Below are 17,044 nucleotides of genomic sequence, written 5' to 3'. Positions count from 1 at the left end.
TGCCCTGCGACTTGGTAGTGAAGCCACCAAAAAAGCTTACCGGGCAGCAGGTGAGCCCAGGGCTTCTAGGTTTCTGAGTAAGTTGACAGCTGTCCAGAATGCTCGTGCTCCTTAGCGGATACTGACACTTTTGTTCTGCATTAGTGGTTCTCAAACATTTGGTCTCAGGTACACCCTTAGGTCAATCTTTTCTTCGTTAAATTTTCTTTTCTTTTAAGTAGTCTGCATGCCCAGCGTGGGGCCTGAACTCACAACCCTGAGGTCAAGAATTGCACACACTACCAACTGAGCCAGCCGTGTACCCCAGGACTTCTTACACCCTTCTTTAAGTTTTTTAAGATTTGTTTATTTGAGAGAGAGCAGGTAAGGGGAAGAGGGAGAAGCGACTCCCCACTGAGCAGGGAGCCCCACGGGGCCCGATCCCGGGAGGCAGATGCTTACCTGACTGAGCCACCCAGGCACCCTTCTTAAGACTGAGAACCACAAAAAACATTGGTTTTACGGGTTTTATCTGTCAACATTTATTGTATTGGAGAATAAAAAAGTATCAGGACAGCAACACACTTCGCATTAGTTGTCAGCGATGCTGACACGGGACAGAGTGACCAGCGGGGAGGGCACCACACGCAGAAGCCACGCCCACACCCGTCCCACACCACGACGAAGGCTTCTGCAAGGCTGAAGGGAGGGGCAGGTGAAGTTTCCGCATAACAGCGCCCGGGACAGAGCTGTGGAACACCAACTTCTACGTCAAGGAAGGCCTCCTGGTCGAAGTGTGACGGTCGGCGTGTGTGTGCACGCGAAGAGCCTGGTTCTCGCTTCCTCCTTCCTGGAGCGCCTGCGTACCCAAGCTGACCAGGAGGATGGGGGACCCTCCCAGAGATGGCCAGGGCGTGGGGAGGCCCGGTGCTGCCTTCTCACTTGGAGGCCTTCACCCCAGGGGAGCTGACGGACCAAGGAATGACCCCAAGGGCGTTTCCACAGAGATGCTGAAATTACTTCAGCCGTCAAGGGGACGCGTAGCGTGGGGCGGACGTGGCGGCTGTGGGACAGGTGCCGGCAAGCTGGGCTTGAGCCCCGCGTGGGCTGCCGCGAAGCCCTAAGTACGGTGTGAAGAAGTCAGGGCCCAGCGAGGACTGGCAGTTTGGAGACACAAGCACGTTATCGTGGCTGGTGTTAAGCGTCTGTCATGCACACTCCTGGGGAAACCCGCAACTCCAGTGGCCGCTTCCCTGCCGCGACTCTGCAAGCCGCCGCCAGCAGTAACGCCATCCCCATGTGGGCGAGGGGCTGGACGCGGCCTGTGGTGTGTCGGACACTTCACACCAAGCTGGCGGCGAGTTTCAGGTCCAGGTGACGGAGACCTACTCCGCGCACCTCCGCCCCAGATATACACAGCCTGGATCTTTGGGCCAAACTGCATTTCATTTTCCAAAAATTCTTGCCAGGCGATGAGATCAGAGTGTTTCTGCAGACGTCCACGCGGTCTTTACACCGTAAATCCTCTAGTGCAGACGCCGACACGCCCCGCAAGTCCTGACCCCCGTGGCCCGCCGTCAGCGCGTCTGTAACAGTCAGTGCTCCTCGACGGCCCTTTTAGGGTTCTGAGCACCCAGTTCCCGCCATGGTGACTCCCCCCACAATTGCACGCCGTCCTCAGGGTACCCGCTGAGTGTGTGAGCGTCCAAGGGCGCAGCTCCACGGTGACAGACTGATCAGATCCCGCGGGCGAAGGGCTGCGTCCTCCACGGCTGCCCCCCCCCCCCCACCCCTGACGCCCGTGGGGCCCCAGGCGGCTCCCTGGGCTCCGGCAGTTTCCAACCACCTCCTCCTCCCGTTCTTGGAACTCGGAGAGCGGCTCCCAGAACTCAGGGACACGGCCTCCTGCTTCCCAGTTCCTCGGGGGCTGTGACAGAGGACGGAGAGGGAGATGCCGACCACCCAGCTTCTGTCCCTGTGGAGCCTGGGGCCGCCTCCCCGTGGAAGCGTTCTGGTTCCCTAAGCGTGGACCGTCTCCAGAAAGGACCGGAAAGCTGACCTCCTGGGGCTTTATGGAGGCTTCACTGCGGGCCGGGATTCATGAGATCACTGGCCCTCGGCTGAGTCAACCTCCAGCTGCTGGGTCCCCCCAAAATGGGTCCGTGATTAAAGCAGCGAGACTGATACAAAGCAAAGGTCAAGCAAAGCTTGAATAGGCCCTTACACAGCCTCTCCCCCGGGGTCAGCGTGGAGGTCACCAGGGGCTTTACCCAGTCGTCAGTCCCAGTCAGACCCCCTCGGACAGACCCAGCCTCACCGCGGCGCCACGGTGTCCACGGGGTGCGGAGGGGGCAGCTGGCTGGGCGGACCAAGGACGTCCCCACCCCAGTGCCAGGGTCCCCTCTGTCCAGTCTCCCCCCGTCCCAGGGGTCCCCTCTGTCCGGTCCCCCCCATCCCAGGGGTCCCCTCTGTCCGGTCCCCACCCCGTCCCAGGAATCCTCTGTCCAGCCCCCCTCCCCCCAAGTCCCAGGGGTCCTCTCAGTTCGGACGCGAACCCCCACCTCCTTGGTCCGCCAGCCAGCTGCCCCCTCCGCACCCCTGGGGCCCCGTGGCGCCGCGGTGAGGCTGGGTCCGCCCGACGGGGCCTGCCTGGGGCCGACGACAGGTCGGGTAAAGCCGGGCCCCTCGTGACCACCGCGGCGCCTCGGAAAAGCGAGCCCGCGGGGGCCGCTCCCAGACCACCTACCGCACGCACGCCGCCTGGAACCCTGGGCCTCGGGTGTCGCGCGCCTCCCAGCGCCGGGCGCGCGCCCCGCGTCGGCGGACACGCGCACGCTCACGTCGGCGCGCACGCAGCGTCCGGAACGCGTCTACGCCCGGAAGGACCGCCGCGCGGGACGCTCCAGGAGGCAGAGGTGCGAGCGGCCGGAGTTGGGGCCGGGAGGGCGGTGGGGCGGCGAGGGAGGGGGCGGGAGCCGAGCGGGGGCAGCCCCCGTAGGTCTTCGCGCCGGGCTGGGGGCCGCGGGGGGGGCCGCGGGCGGGGTGTCGCTAGGCCCCGCGCCCCCGACCCCGGCAGCCCGCGGGAAGGAGCGGGTGCGCGCAGTTCTCGTCGCAGGCCCCGGACCGCGCCGAGATGTCGTACATGCTCCCGCACCTGCACAACGGCTGGCAGGTGGACCAGGCCATCCTCTCGGAGGAGGACCGCGTGGTGGTCATCCGCTTCGGGCACGACTGGGACCCCACCTGCATGAAGATGGACGAGGTGCTCTACAGCATCGCCGAGAAGGTAGCGCGGCGCCCCGGGCGGCCTGGGACCCCGCTTGGCCCGCAGGCAGGGGGGCTTGGAGGTGCGGTGGGCTCGCTCACGCCGCACGCCCGGGCGCGGTCCGCAGAGGGCGGGCGGGTTCCCGGGCGCGAGCTTACCCTGCGGCCCCGAGGTTGCCCGCGCGAGCCTCCGCCTTTCCTGGGAGAAGCTTGGTGGTTTGCCGGTGTCGCAGGGGGGACGGTTGCTCGCCGCAGGGCCGCGAAAGGACACACTTGGGGACTAGTGAGCTAGGTAGCTTCGTGGACAAGGACTGTGCGTTCCTGGTGCCTTGTTTGCTGGTGTGGGGAGCCCCCCGCCCTGCCGGAGCGGGAACCCTGGCCCTGCTTCCGGCCCTTCCCCTCCACCCCGCACTCTGGAGGTCACTTGGCTTCTGGTGCAGGAGGCGGCAGGCGCCGAGAGAATCGGGCTCCTGGTGTTTCCGATCAGGACTGGGTCCTGGTGGCGGCGCTTTGCTGACCAGAGGGCGGGTCTCGGCCCCATTCTGTGACCCGGGCTGCGTGCTTTTCTGTAGCTTCTTCATGCTGGTTTGGAGGTGACTTTAATTTGGATTTTTGCAATTGTAGCAACAGGACAAAGAGCCAATGTTACGGTGTTAATGAGATACCTAACTTACCGATATTCCAAAATAATTTGAGAGGCCACTTCAGCGAGGAGTAAAAGTGATGGGAACGTTGAACCCGGGTTTTCTTTCAGAGGACAAGGGGTTAGAGTAACGTCCTTTGGTAGCGGCAATGGACGTAAGGGTATATCGTGCATTGAGGAGGGGAAGCCTGTCTGACCTGGGATATCTGGCGGGCTCAGTCCCCAGAGTGTGAGATCCTTGCAGTCCTGCGTTCCAGCCCCACGTTGGGTTGGTTTACTGAAAAACAAGCACCTGACCTTCCACGGCTAACTTACTCTCTTACTTGGTAGGAGAGGTAGATCGCGGCAGGGCTGGTGGCACCAGGGACACTAAGACCGTTCTGTGTCAGTCATCACGAGCATCACTTGGAACACTTGCTGAAGTGCATCTCCGAGGTTCCCATTCTGCTGGTCTGGGGTGAGGTGCAGAAACAGCCCTTTTCAGAAGCTGTCCTGGCTGTTCTGATGGGACTTTGAAAACCCCTCGGCGGCGATCAGGATCAGAGTAGGTGTGCTGTGGTGGCCAGCCGCTCCCTTCCTCGTGCCCCAGCAGCTTGAGAGCCTGCCTGGGGAACTCGGGAGAGCAGCAGTCTCCTGACGTGGGGATCCTCCCGGCTGGGGTCCGAAGTCGTCAATGAGGTGATGCCAGGACATCTCTCTTATGCCTTTGCTTAGGTTGTGGTGGTCAAGGGCAGACACAGCCGAGGTCAGTGCTGCCTGAGAGCACCTCTCTGAGGGGCACGTGGCTGCTCCGCTGACTCTGCAGTAGCTAGACTGTGTGTTCTGAGTGCCGCGTGGCAGCTGGTGGTGTGAGCACCAGGCAGTGACCAGCTCCTGCTGCCCTCAGCACAAGGTCAGGGTACTCAGAGACGGCAGGGTCGTTGTCACATCTGAGCAAAACCAGCAAAATGCTCTTAGCTCGGAGACAGATTTTGTGTGTTCACACGAGCTCTCAGGGACTTCCAGAGCTATTTTCCCACCCCTCCTGTCGGTTAGAGACCGAACCCTGTAGCAGCGGGTGCCCTCTTGTTGGGATTGAACCTGTCGGTAAGAACAGCTTGACTGCGCTCACTTTGAGTGTTTTTCCTTGTTTTTTTTTAAGATTTTTTTTTTGTCCAGAAATTTGGATTTCTGTTTTAATGACGTTTTAGTAGAATATTACATAGTACAGTTAGGAAAAATGCAAACTTGAAATGCATCCCAAGGTTATTGCTTTACTTTCTTCTTAGTATAAAGGCAAAACAGGAGTTTATGATTCTGGAAGCCCTTTTGGGGGAAGCTCAAGGGGAATTTTTGAAATTTAAGGTTATAGTACAAAGAACAACTTAATTCTCCATTTAAAAATCTCCCTCTGGGGGCTGCCTGGGTGGCTCAGTGGGTTAAGCCTCCGCCTTTGGCTCGGGTCATGATCTCAGCGTCCTGGGATTGAGCCCCCCGTCGGGCTCCCTGCTCAGCTTAGAGCCTGCTTCCCCCTGCCCCTCTGCCTGCCTCTCTGCCTGCTTGTGATCTCTGTCAAATAAATAAATAAATAAATAAATCTTAAAAAAAAAAAATCTCCCTCTGCAGAAATGGCGTATAGTGGGGGATATTCCTCATATTGTTACAAGCCCTGTTTGGATACCCCAGCTGTTGTAGAGTGAGTAAAAGTTCCACTGTTTAGCCTGGACTTGATGCGATCGTTTCTCCTGGAATGTGGTGCATTGACTTCCCGCCCCCCACCTCAAGGTGGGTTAGTTTTGAGCTGCACTGAAAACAAGATCTGCGTGACGGTTTCACAGACATCTGGAATTTGGTAGAGTGGGAATAACAAAGTTTCCTGTTCAGCTGGGGTTTTTTTCCTTTAAGATTTTATTTATTTATTTGTCAGTGCACAAGCAGGCAGAGCGGCAGGCAGAGGCAGAGAGAGAAGCAGACACCCTGCTGAGCAGAGAACCCGATGCGGGACTCGATCCAAGGACCCTGGGATCATGACCTGAGCCGAAGGCAGCGGCTTAACCCACTGAGCCACCCAGGTGCCCCTGTTCAGCTGATTTTATGCACAGCCTCAAAGAGAGACTGTTTTGTGTGCCTCTGTGCTGTCTCGCCATTTTGTACTAACAGTTTGTCACAGCTCATCCCATGATGGGACATTTAGATTTTTTGTGTTAAAACAACTTGTACAAATGAGTTTAAAATATGCAAAACCTCAGTGATATCATTGATTCATGATCATACATTTTCTTAAAGTTGTAAATGAGACAAATATATGTATGGAACTTTAAGAAATGATTTTAAGGGATCACTCTTGAGCGTAGCATAAAGAAAATTGAACCTCACTGGAAGTTAATGTTCAGTCAAATGAGAGATCTTATGAGTCAGGAAGAAGCATATGTTTGCTGTGGATTTGCGTGTCTGGGTATGACAGCCTTGAAGCTGGCAGCAAGTCCTGAGGGCGGCGTGGAGTGCTGGTTGAGAGCAGGGACCTAGCTGGCTCCTGCTGCTTACTCCCTGCGGGGCTGTAAATAACTTGTCTCTGTGCCTCGTTTTACTCGTCTGTACGAGAGGGACAGGAGTGTCTGAGTAGGGTAGTCGCGAGGATAGAATTCATAGAACACATTCTGGACCATTGTTGTCACACAGCCGGTCACATACTCAGTAATCGTTAGCCGCTCTCGCCGGCATCATCGTGCACGTCACAACACTTGCAGGAGTGGCCGTGATAGAGCTCATCAGGCAAATAGTTGGGGAAAATAAAGTTATCGTGCAGGTTTTTGATGGCTTCTACACGAATGACCTAAAAATTGGTTCCTCGGAAATAAAATGCAGAGTGGCAGTTGACAGTCTAGAACAAGTTTTTCCAGCATCTTACGTGGGTTCTTAGCTGGAGGAGGAGCTCTCTTAGAAGGCTGGAAGGGTGGTTGGTCCCCTGTGCGGGCCTTCGGTCTCACGGATTCGAATGAGTGACTTTCACTTGGAGACACATCCTGCAGAAGGGCTGCTGGACAGCCTAGTCAGTGACCTGCTGGAGGAGAAGGAGATGTGCGGGCAACAGGGCCGGAAAGGATGTTTACTGTTACAAACGATCAGCAGAATATATACATTAAGAAACAACTTGATAGTAGAAATGAAATTTGTAGAGTTCTTAGCTTTTAAAAAATGCTAGTAACAACCAATTAAAATTACTACAAATATAGCAGGCAAAATAGTATTTTAGATCTGGAAGGCTTATGCAAATAAGTTTGAAGTACCATTTAAAAAAGATAACTCCCATGGGTAGAGAGGCAAAGAACTTTAAAAAAAGGAAATTCTAATGGTTAAGTGAACTTTAGAGCCATGCACATGAAAATAGTACTCACTGCTACTTAGACTTGCAGAGATGAGAAGGTATTCACTGTGGCGTGGAGAACATTAATACTGATAGCCTTTGGGAAAGCAGCTTGGCCTTGTTTGAAGAGCCTTAAGAAGTCAGTCATCCTCCTTCTTCAGTAGGCAAAGTTTTGTGCTCCACAGGACTTTTGGTATCATTTCTAGCAAAACTGGGAGCAGCGACCGTGTCTAATGGTAGGAGAGCGTGGTGATGACTGTAATCTCTGGTTTTTGAACATGTAGACCAGTCACCTTGTCCGGTGGGAAACAGACCTCAGCGTAGTCGTCGTGACAACCCATGAAGTAGGTGTGCCGAGTCATTTGTCCAGACTCGGAAATGGAGAGTTGGGATTTGAACGGGGAATGTCCTCTTCACTGGATGGAATATTGTGTGGCCATTAAAAATGATTTTCTAAGCTTTTTAAATCCTGGGCATTTGTCGATGATGTCAGCTCGAGAAAGCAGAACGTATGTGATTTCCTCATGAGTGAACATGTGGGTCTGGGGAAGGGAAACACTTTTTACCGTAAAACACTCATACTCTGTTAATTTTATTTGTCATATATTTTACGTTATATAACTTGTTTAAAGAACACTGGGCTGGGGCACCTGGTTGGCTCAGTCAGAAGAGCATGCGGCTCTCAATCTTGGGGTCGTGAGTGTGAGTCCCATGCTGGGGGCAGACTTTACTTAAAATCAGACAAAACTGGGCTGGTCACACGGCAGTGGATTTTCCCTTCCTTCCCTATATTTTGAAAGTGAGCATTTTTTAAATGGAGAGAATGTCGTAGACACCTAGCTCCTTTTCAGTTTTCTAAAAAATAACACAGGGTTGTCGTTAAGCACGGATTCCTTCATGGGTGTGAAATGTTGAGGCGAAATAGTTCAGACCGTGTGGAAGGCGTCAGGGCAGAAGCCACGTGGCCCATGTTAGGAGAAGCTCGGACAAGTGAAGGCTTTTCTAGAGAGAGGCCGCAGGGAGGCAGGGGGTTGGCAGAAGGCCGCTGGGTGCCGCCTGGCTGGACCGCGGCGATTCCTTGCCAGCCTGGGTCAGGAGGCGGCTCTGAAGGCCGGTATCTCCGAGCCCAGGGCTACGAAATGAAGCTCATGCTGTCCCAGAACACATTTTTAGTGACAATAATGTGTTCCTTGCATTTCGAAATACAAGTTTCTTGTTAGAGGTTCGTGCGGCGGACATGACTAGTGTTTGTGAGTTGGGCTCTGCGTCTGAGGACACGTCAGTAAAGACAGACACGGTTCTGCAGGGCCGTCGTGTAGTCCCCCCGGGGGAGAGAAGAACGAAGTACCAGGCACCACTTGGTTGCCTACTTTTGAGAGGGCCTGTGAGCGAGGGGAGGGACGGGGCATTCTCGGGCAGACCCTGCTGAGTCCCGAGCCCGCCGCGGGGCTCACAGCCTGAGTGAGATCAGGAGTTGGAGGCTTGGCCCAACTGTGCCACCAAGGTGTCCCTGTCCCTTTTACTTCTGACGGAGCTACAGTTTTCTCACTCATCACGGGAGGCAACAGGAAATTGGGCCTCTCTTAAAGTCTCACCGTAAAGACCAGCATTTCCAGTGTGGAAGTTGTCTCATCGAGTTGGGGTCGTCGAACGTCCTCATACGTAAAACAGATGCGCTGTATCTTGATCACTTTCAGGAGGATGGGGTTTCTGGTGTCAGTCTCTGCTCTAACGTGGGAGGTTTGGAGGTTCCAGGAACCGGAACACGTTGGCTGAAGAATCCACATCGAGCCGGAAAAGCACCGGGGCAGGCGCTGGCTCGGCAGCTTGTGCCGCAGGAGGCAGGTGGGCATCTGTGCGCTGGGTTACACCGGAACGTAAATACCGTGAATACCGTTCCCTGTAAGTTACAGTGCCTTTGTCTGTAAGTGAAAAGTAAAAAAGGAGGTGTCCCTGCTTGGTGGAATGCAGGTGTAGGCGGCAGGTTCGGAACTCGCACGTCACGTTTGCTGGGACAGCTCTGCAAGGAGCGCTGCTGCCCGGGGGGCCGCGGGGACGTGGAGGGAGCCATCTCGCGCAGAGGCTGTTTGGACCGGTGCCGCACGGTGCACGTCACCGCACAGACACCTTCTCTTTCACCCGGAAACGCGGGGATTGGCAGTGGCCGGGGGGGACCTGCCTCTCCACCTGAGACCCTCGGTGACTTCCCTCTTTTCACAGCCAGGCTCTCTGCGGGGCCTGTCCATCTTTCGTGCCTTGTATGGGTCTTGCATGGTCACTGATGACCTTCCAGTAGCCAGAGTCGCAGAACCACAGGCTTCGTCTGACATGAGCTCCCAGCTCCCTGTTGGGTGGGTCCCTTGACTTGGTTAGTGAATGTGCCTCTCTGGCCACCCCCTGCTGCCCTTGGCCCTCCCGTGGGGTGGCTGGACTGGCCGCTGTTGGATGCAGACGGCATGGGTGCCCAGAGCACAGCCATGCCAGCGTTCCTTGTGGGTAAGTCCTTCTCTCTAGATGCTCCTCAGTTGTCCCAGGTCCCCAACCCCTCCTTGCTTGGAGACAAACAAGTAAATGACATGAACTTGGGCCTCGAAGGGCCCTGTCTATGCTTCCAGGCTCACGTTCCACCTCTAACCGCGCATCCCGGGCGCTGCTGCTGCCCTTGCCTTGTCCTCTCCGGCATCTTCATCTCGCAACGCTGCTTTTCTAGCCTGGCCCGTTCCCCGCCCCTCAGGGCCTCCTGCCCCCTTTGCGCAGCCTAATTCCTTGGAGATGGGTAGGAACCCATCCAGAGGTTGCGCTCTGGAGCCAGACGGGGTGAGTCTCAGCTTTGCCGCGTGCTTCCCGTGTAGCTTACAGTCTTTCTGACTCATTTCTTAGAGTCACTCTGTCTTTCCGAGTCTCACTTTCATTGTAGACAAAACATTAACTGTGTCTTTATTTGGGGGTTAAAGAGTTAGATTAAGGAGTGAGGCGTACCTTGTAAGTGAACTTGACATACTTCGCTTCTGCTAGAATTCAGAGTGGGGGTTGCACAGACCAGACACAACAAGAAGGCAGAGGGGATCAGGACTTGTATCTTTTTTTTTTCTTTTAAAGATTTTCATTTATTTGACAGAGAGACACAGCGAGGGAGGAAACACAAGTGGGGGGAGTGGGAGAGGGAGAAGCAGGCTTTCCGCCAAGCAGAGAACCCGATGCGGGGCTCGATCCCAGGACCCTGGGATATGACCTGAGCCAAAGGCAGACGCTTAACGACTGAGCCACGCAGATGCCCCGAGACTTGTACCTTTAAACAAGTTACTTTTATTAGTAGCCTTCTGACTACGAAATGTCCATTGATGCGAGTCCTTATGTTTTTAGAATTTTGAGTAGAGCATTTTGTTGTGGCTTGTGGATTTGCCTCAAGCACCTAAAACAGCACCCAGCACATGAGGCAAGAGAACCTTGAAGTTTGCCGTAGTTTACGTCGTGACTTGGGAAGCCCGTTGTGTCGCGAGCGGGACTTGGAGTCCACACACAATCCTGGGAAGTCAGTAAAAAGCAGACAGTAGCCAAAGTTCCCGTCCTTGGGTACTTGGGTGCTGGCCGGGGAAGTGCAGTTTGAGGCCTCTGGGAGGGGCAGGGAAGAGGAAGCTGCAATTTGCAAAGTGGCAACGCGGATCCATGGGACACAGATGCCAGAGTGATCTTGGAGGAAAAGTTTTGGGGGCTGTGAAGTGGACGGCAGTAATAATTTGTAAATTGTTACTAATCTTTTACGATGCTTGGTTTCTGGAGAATTATCAGTAAAGCAAAACAAAACAAAATTTTTTGCATACAATAAAAAGGACAAATTTATGATTTTACTTTTCTCTAAAGTAAATAATTTATAGCCCTGCCCATCTGATTTTTAGACTAACTGAATATTTACATGGCGATTCCCTGGGTTAATATTTACTCACTGTCACTGGTATCTGTTCTGCGTATCAGTCAACAGAGCAAGGCATTGAAGGGATAAAAACGGGTCAGGGTTACTGCCTGACTACCTTGTGTGTATTTATACACACTGACTGTTTTATAGTCTGGACTTCTGTGCTGCAGTTTCTGTTTTATTTTTAAATAAAATCAGAATACGGTTGATGAGTTAACCCGGAAAGTAAAGCTGGGTTCTGGTGACCTGACCAGCCCGTTCCCGCTGTTGGCCCAGGAGACCAGAGTTTCAGGACCGGGCTCGGCCACACGAAGGTGCTGCTTTCGGGACGCGGCGTGTAGACCACAGCACGGCAGCGTCCGAGCGCTCGGGCAGAGAGCCGGGTTGTGATGGTGTTCAGGGTCTCTCCCGACCAGCGCTGGGGCCAAGAGGAGTCCTTGTGAGATGCCAGCTCTGTTTGGTGTCGGTAGCTTAATTTTCTGTGTGTTAATAGTTCCCCAAGCAGAGAGGAGGGTTGCAGTGACCCCTCTGAGCCTCTCGCTCAGGTCCAGCAGCCCCAGTACCTTTCAGTCTTCCGCCAGCTGGCCCCGGACATGTTTTATGCTGCAGTATTTAAAGCAAATCCCAGATACCACCTCATTTCATCTGCAAATTATATTCAGAATTTTAGAATTAGTTTTATATGCATTTCCTGGGGCTGCAGTAACAGAGCCCACAGACTGGCCAGAGAAAGGAACAGAAGTCTGTCATCTCACAGTCGGGGCCGAGAGTCCCAAGCCAGGGTGTCTGCAGGACCATGCAGCCTCTGAAACCTAGGGAGACCGCCTGGCGCATCTTCCTGCTCTGAGGTCGTCTGCCGTCTTTGGTGCCCTTGTCTTGTGGGTGTCTCCCGCCCTGAAAGTCAGCCGTGGCCCCTTCTGGGTGCCGTCTGGAATGGCCAGTCTCATCCTAGCAATGACATCTGCAAGGACCCTCTGCCAAATAAGGCCCCATTCTGAGCACTGGGGGTTAGGACTGCAGCGTACCTCTTCCTGGGGGGAAGTAACTCAGCCCGTAACATACAGGGTTGTCTGGCTTCCCGGAAGGCACCGAGACAGCGCTTATAAGCGCTTAAAACGTCATGTCCTTTGTTGTAGAGATTACATCTGAGGAGTTTATCTTTGGAAATAATGAAACATGTACACAAACTTAAGGGTAGCAATATTCATAGGTGAATAATCAGTATTGATGAAAAAAATCTGAATTATTTTCATGAAAAATCAGAACATAGTAGAAAAAGTAAAATAATGACCTAATCGTTTGATAAAGCAATTATGTAGCCATAAAAATTGTGTTTGGGGAAGTGTGTAATTTGTATAAGAGACTGTCCATAATTAAAGCAGGATATAAATTACAATGGTATGATCACATTTTACTTGAACAGCATAGACACGTGTGTGTATGTGTGTAACAGAAAAAGTGGTAAAGAATTTACTGAAAATCTACTTGTAGCAATTAACTCTGGTCGTTGGGATTGGAGGTGATTCTATTTATTTATCTAGTGATTCTGTTTTATTGACCATTTTCTGAATCCTCTGATGACTCGGAATCAGGGAGAGAGAGGACGGTGTCACGGCGCCGGGCTCTGAGCACCGCCGAGTACGCGGGGCCACGCGGGAGGAGTGACCGGCCGACTTCTCAAGGCCTTTTCCCCGCCGCGCTCGACGGTGCGCTGTTCTGTTGGGAGAAGCTGGTGTAAGTGGTTGCCAGATGGGCCTTCGCTGCAGGGGTGGCGCAACCTGCTCCTCCGGAAGGGGTGCAGCGGGGTGGGAGCCAGGGGTCGGCGCCCGTGTGTTAGTGTCACTGCGGAACGACGTGGGGGCGTTGGTGTGGGAATTGTCCTCTTCCACACGGACCTTCGTGCCTTTCCAGTGTGCTTTTACGGAATAAAAAAGTGATGTGTTACTTCATAGGGTTTTTCAATCTCTTACTTTTAGGTTAAAAATTTCGCGGTTATTTATCTTGTGGATATCACCGAAGTGCCCGACTTCAACAAGATGTACGAGTTGTACGACCCGTGTACTGTCATGTTTTTCTTCAGGTACGTGCTCTTAAAGCTCTCGTCTCCGTTGGAGGTCGTTGGTCTGGAAGTTTGATGTGGTCACATCCCATGGCATTTCTGTAATAAAGTTGGGTAACGTGACTCAAAAAAAAGTTGTGGAGATTTAATTCGGAAAGAAATCACCATTTGGTGTTGTTTCTACTTGTCAAAATCTCTGTTCATTGTTAGTAGAAAGGTTGGTAAATGGCAGTATTAAGCCTTAGACACCCCGTGCCTGGCTGGTGGGGCATGTCTGGGGGGTTGTATGGGGCGGGCGTTGGCTTTACATCCTGGGCAGCAGGTAACGCTGTGTGAGTAGCGAAGAGCCACGTTGATGAGCTCCGTGTTCTGTTGCTCCAGATTCGGGCCGGCTCAGTGGGTTTCCTCCCGGGGTCTCCCAGGGCCACAGTCACGGGCTGGGCCTTTTTGGGGCCGTCAGTCGGGGAAGAAGCCACTGGCTCATTGCGGCGTTGGCCAAATCCCGTTCCCTGTGGTCATGGGCTGCGGCCGCTGACCCCGGCCGGCGGTGTGCCGGGCCCTCCCCGCCGCCTGAGGCCCTTCTGTGTGCCCAGCCTGCACCGTCTCTGCAGTTCCCTGCTCTGCTTCCCCGAGCTGTGAACGGAAGAGACTCGCCAAAAATCCAGGGTCGTCTCCTTACTTAAAGTCAGTTGATGAGTCACCGTCGGGGCCTCTGCTGGTCTCCACCGTCTGCAGCGTCACTGGTGGCTGTGGCGTCTCATCACCGCACAGTCCCGGGGCCGAGGCAGGAACGTCACAGGGTTGAGTTTCGGGTTTTGTCTTCCACCGGCTGCCCTCTGGCTCCACAGACTCACATCCTTCGGGCGTACAACAGCAGGAGTGTGTGAGGCTGCTTAGACTGGCGGACACCCTTACCTGTGGCCCCAGCTGTCCCGGCACACATCATGGGACAGCAAACAGGTCTGGTTTCTCAGGGGGACGCGAGGAGGAAGGGGCTGACTCCCCAGCCCTGGGAAGGTCTGCCAGGCTTTCCTGCCTTTTCTGGGAACGGCGTGTGCCGCAGGCCATCTTCAGACGACTTCAGCAAGTAGCATTTGGGTTCTCTGCTGCTTTTCTGTGCACCGTCGTCCTCTGCAGCCCGGGTGCCTGTCCTGGGCGCCCACGAAGACCCAGGAGGCACACCGTTCCTCACTAGCCACAGAACATTCCGACCTTCGGAGCTCTCCTGGGCCGCGGCACCAGGTCGTGGGGGCCTCTTGGTGTCCCCGCGCCCTTCTGCACTGCAGCGTCTTCTGCCGTCCGGAGGGGCCAAGAATTCCTTCTCTCTTTCAGCGGCTCTAACTCCGTGGCAGGGAGAAAGCAGGTGGCCGCTCCAGGGCTCAGCAGCTCCTCAGGGGCACGTCCAGGCGCATCCTGACGACTTCTGCAGGACCGTGTCTCCGAGGAACAAGGGCCCTTCCCTCCACCCCGGCTCCTTCCTTCCTCCGGCACCTGGGCCAGCTGTGCTCCTCGAGTCCACGGGTGCACAAACAGGCTCTGTGAGGCGGTCCGGGCTTTCCTGTCGTGCAGCTCCCAGTTCCCACACCCTTAGGGTGCGACTCATGAGGGCTGTCTTAGGGCCAGCCTCCCACCGCCGGTGGCCTGCCCGACCAAGGTCCAGAGGACGCTGTGGCGGACGGGGGGCCGTGGAGAGGGGGACGGTGGGTGGACGCCGGGGCGCTAGATGGAAGAGAAGACGCAGTGCCCTCCGCTCTTCCTGCGACGCCGGAATCCGAGACGGGGCGCCCCTCTGCTTGAGTTAACGTCTTCACCAAGTGCGTGTACTGGGTCCTGCCAGGTTTCGTGGTCTAGCACCCCGACGTTAAGTCAGACAAGACAGTGTTCCTGCCGTCCCCGGACTTGGCGGGTTGGCAGCAGCAGAGTCGACGAGCGGAGGCGCAGGTGTTCGTAGAGACATGAGTGCCCGGTGGGGGGGTGGGAGCTGGAGGACAGCTGGAGGAGGTCTGGAATGAGCTCGTGCCTTCGCGGGGGGCAGGCGCACGGGCGCAGACGGTCAGGCCATGTTGGGGAGACTGAGAGGCTGACAGGTGATGGGACAGAGAGGGAAGGGTCCAGACCCCCAGATTCCTGGGCCCGAGTGCGGATGTGGAGAGTTACCCTGGAAGTAGATGTTTGCAGCAAAGGAGAAATGTCGCATCTGCCTTTCAGATGCTCCCTGTGGCTGGACAGACGGAGACTTGAGGTGCCGCTCTTCATTCCTGTAGAAGTGAAAACTTGAATAAATGAAAACTATCTCCAACGAACTTGGAGAAACCAGTGCGCCAATGACAGCAAGGGTTAATATCTCTGGAAAGCGCACCTATCAATTCATTGTTGAAAGTAGCCTCTTACATTTGTAAAGTATCACCGACTTCCCTAATTATAGAAGTGCAGACCGTCCTAATTTCACAATTAGGACTTTGAATAAAAATGTACGCTAGGGTTAGGGTATTGTGTTTCCTAGGTAAATTGGTACAGCCCTTTGGGAAACAGTGTCACTTTCCAAGTGACTCCCTTAGTGTCCTTTAGGACACTTGTCCCGAGGGGGTGGCTAAGCCATGCAGGGGGAGCTTGTGCCCAGCGGGACGTGTGCTTTACACTAGCGCTCGTCTGGTTCTCATCTTCTAAACCGTGGTAGGTCCTCCCAACTCTGTATGTTTTTGTCTTAATGGATTTTTTTTTTAAAGATTTTATTTATTTGACAGAGATCACAAGTAGGCAGAGAGGCAGGCAGAGAGAGAGGAAGGGAAGCAGACTCCCTGCTAAGCAGAAAGGCTGACGTGGGGCTCAATCCCAGGACCCTGAGACCATGACCCGAGCCAAAAGCAGAGGCTTAACCCACTGAGCCACCCAGGCGCCCTTAACTGATGTTTGACAAGAGCTTGTGATGGTGGGAAACAGAAAGCATTTTTTTCATGGAACTCTTAGAAGACTGTTAGTGAACGTTGACCCCGTCTCCTCTTTGTAGGAACAAGCACATCATGATTGACCTGGGCACCGGCAACAACAACAAGATCAACTGGGCCATGGAAGACAAACAGGAAATGATAGACATCATCGAGACTGTGTACCGAGGTGCCCGGAAAGGCCGCGGCCTGGTCGTGTCTCCAAAGGATTACTCCACAAAATACAGATACTGAGCTCGGCCCAGTCTCCGTGCACAGAAGTGGCGTGGAGTCGTTTTCATTTGGAAATATTGGAAACTATTTAAAGCCTTAGGGCAAGCGTTTGGAAGAGAATATGAAGATCACAGGGTTGGTTGGAGGGTCCTTGCTGTAGGGGTTGCATGGCCTCCACTCTCCACCTGCCTGGCCATTGTAATTTTTTTTTTTTAAGATTTTGTTTATTTACTTGACACAGAGAGAGAGGGAGAGATCACAAGCAGGCAGGGAGGCAGGCAGAGAGAGAGGGAGAAGCAGGCTCCCCACTGGTAGAGAGCCTGATGTGGGGCTCGATTCCAGGACCCCAGGATCATGACCTGAGCTGAAGGCAGGCACTTAACCCACTGAGGCACCCTGGTGCCCCTGGCCGTTGTAGTTTTATATTAGCAAATATCTGAAAATATCTAGCTGAAATAAATAAAATACTCAGTGGTGGGAAGTTGTAATTGGTTGTTTCTTACAAATTTGCCATGCAGGGTTGCCTGGCAGCTCAGTAGGTTGAGCCTCTGCCTTCGGCTCAGGTCATGATCTCAGGGTCCTGGGATCGAGCCCCACGTCGGCCTTTCTGCTCAGCAGGGAGTCTGCTTCCCTTCCTCTCTCTCTGCCTGCCTCTCTGCCTACTTGTGATCTTTGTCAAATAAAT

General features: G+C 54.3%; 1 protein-coding gene across 4 annotated transcripts; it reads left to right on the top strand.

Annotated features, from left to right (window-relative positions):
* The first annotated feature begins 2,395 nt into the window (after positions 1-2,395).
* TXNL4A (thioredoxin like 4A) lies at positions 2,396-16,847 on the top strand. 4 transcript variants are annotated; one of them, XM_046024958.1, is made up of 6 exons: positions 2,605-2,894; positions 3,083-3,265; positions 8,927-9,074; positions 12,735-12,876; positions 13,119-13,222; positions 16,209-16,847. In XM_046024958.1, exons 5-6 carry the CDS (start codon positions 13,179-13,181, stop codon positions 16,378-16,380), a joined length of 216 nt encoding a protein of 71 aa, XP_045880914.1. In that variant the 5' UTR covers positions 2,605-2,894; positions 3,083-3,265; positions 8,927-9,074; positions 12,735-12,876; positions 13,119-13,178; the 3' UTR covers positions 16,381-16,847. The 4 variants fall into 4 exon arrangements, with proteins under 4 accessions (XP_045880911.1, XP_045880913.1, XP_045880912.1 ...); XM_046024955.1 differs by lacking the exons at positions 12,735-12,876; positions 13,119-13,222; positions 16,209-16,847 and adding an exon at positions 9,825-10,384 and having other exon boundaries at positions 2,396-2,894; XM_046024956.1 differs by lacking the exons at positions 8,927-9,074; positions 12,735-12,876 and having other exon boundaries at positions 2,600-2,894.
* Positions 16,848-17,044: the final 197 nt, after the last annotated feature.

This window comes from Meles meles, chromosome 12 (assembly GCF_922984935.1).
Source record: "Meles meles chromosome 12, mMelMel3.1 paternal haplotype, whole genome shotgun sequence".
In the NCBI taxonomy this organism is placed as follows: Eukaryota; Metazoa; Chordata; class Mammalia; order Carnivora; family Mustelidae; genus Meles; species Meles meles.
This window is presented reverse-complemented; position numbering and strand designations above follow the sequence as displayed.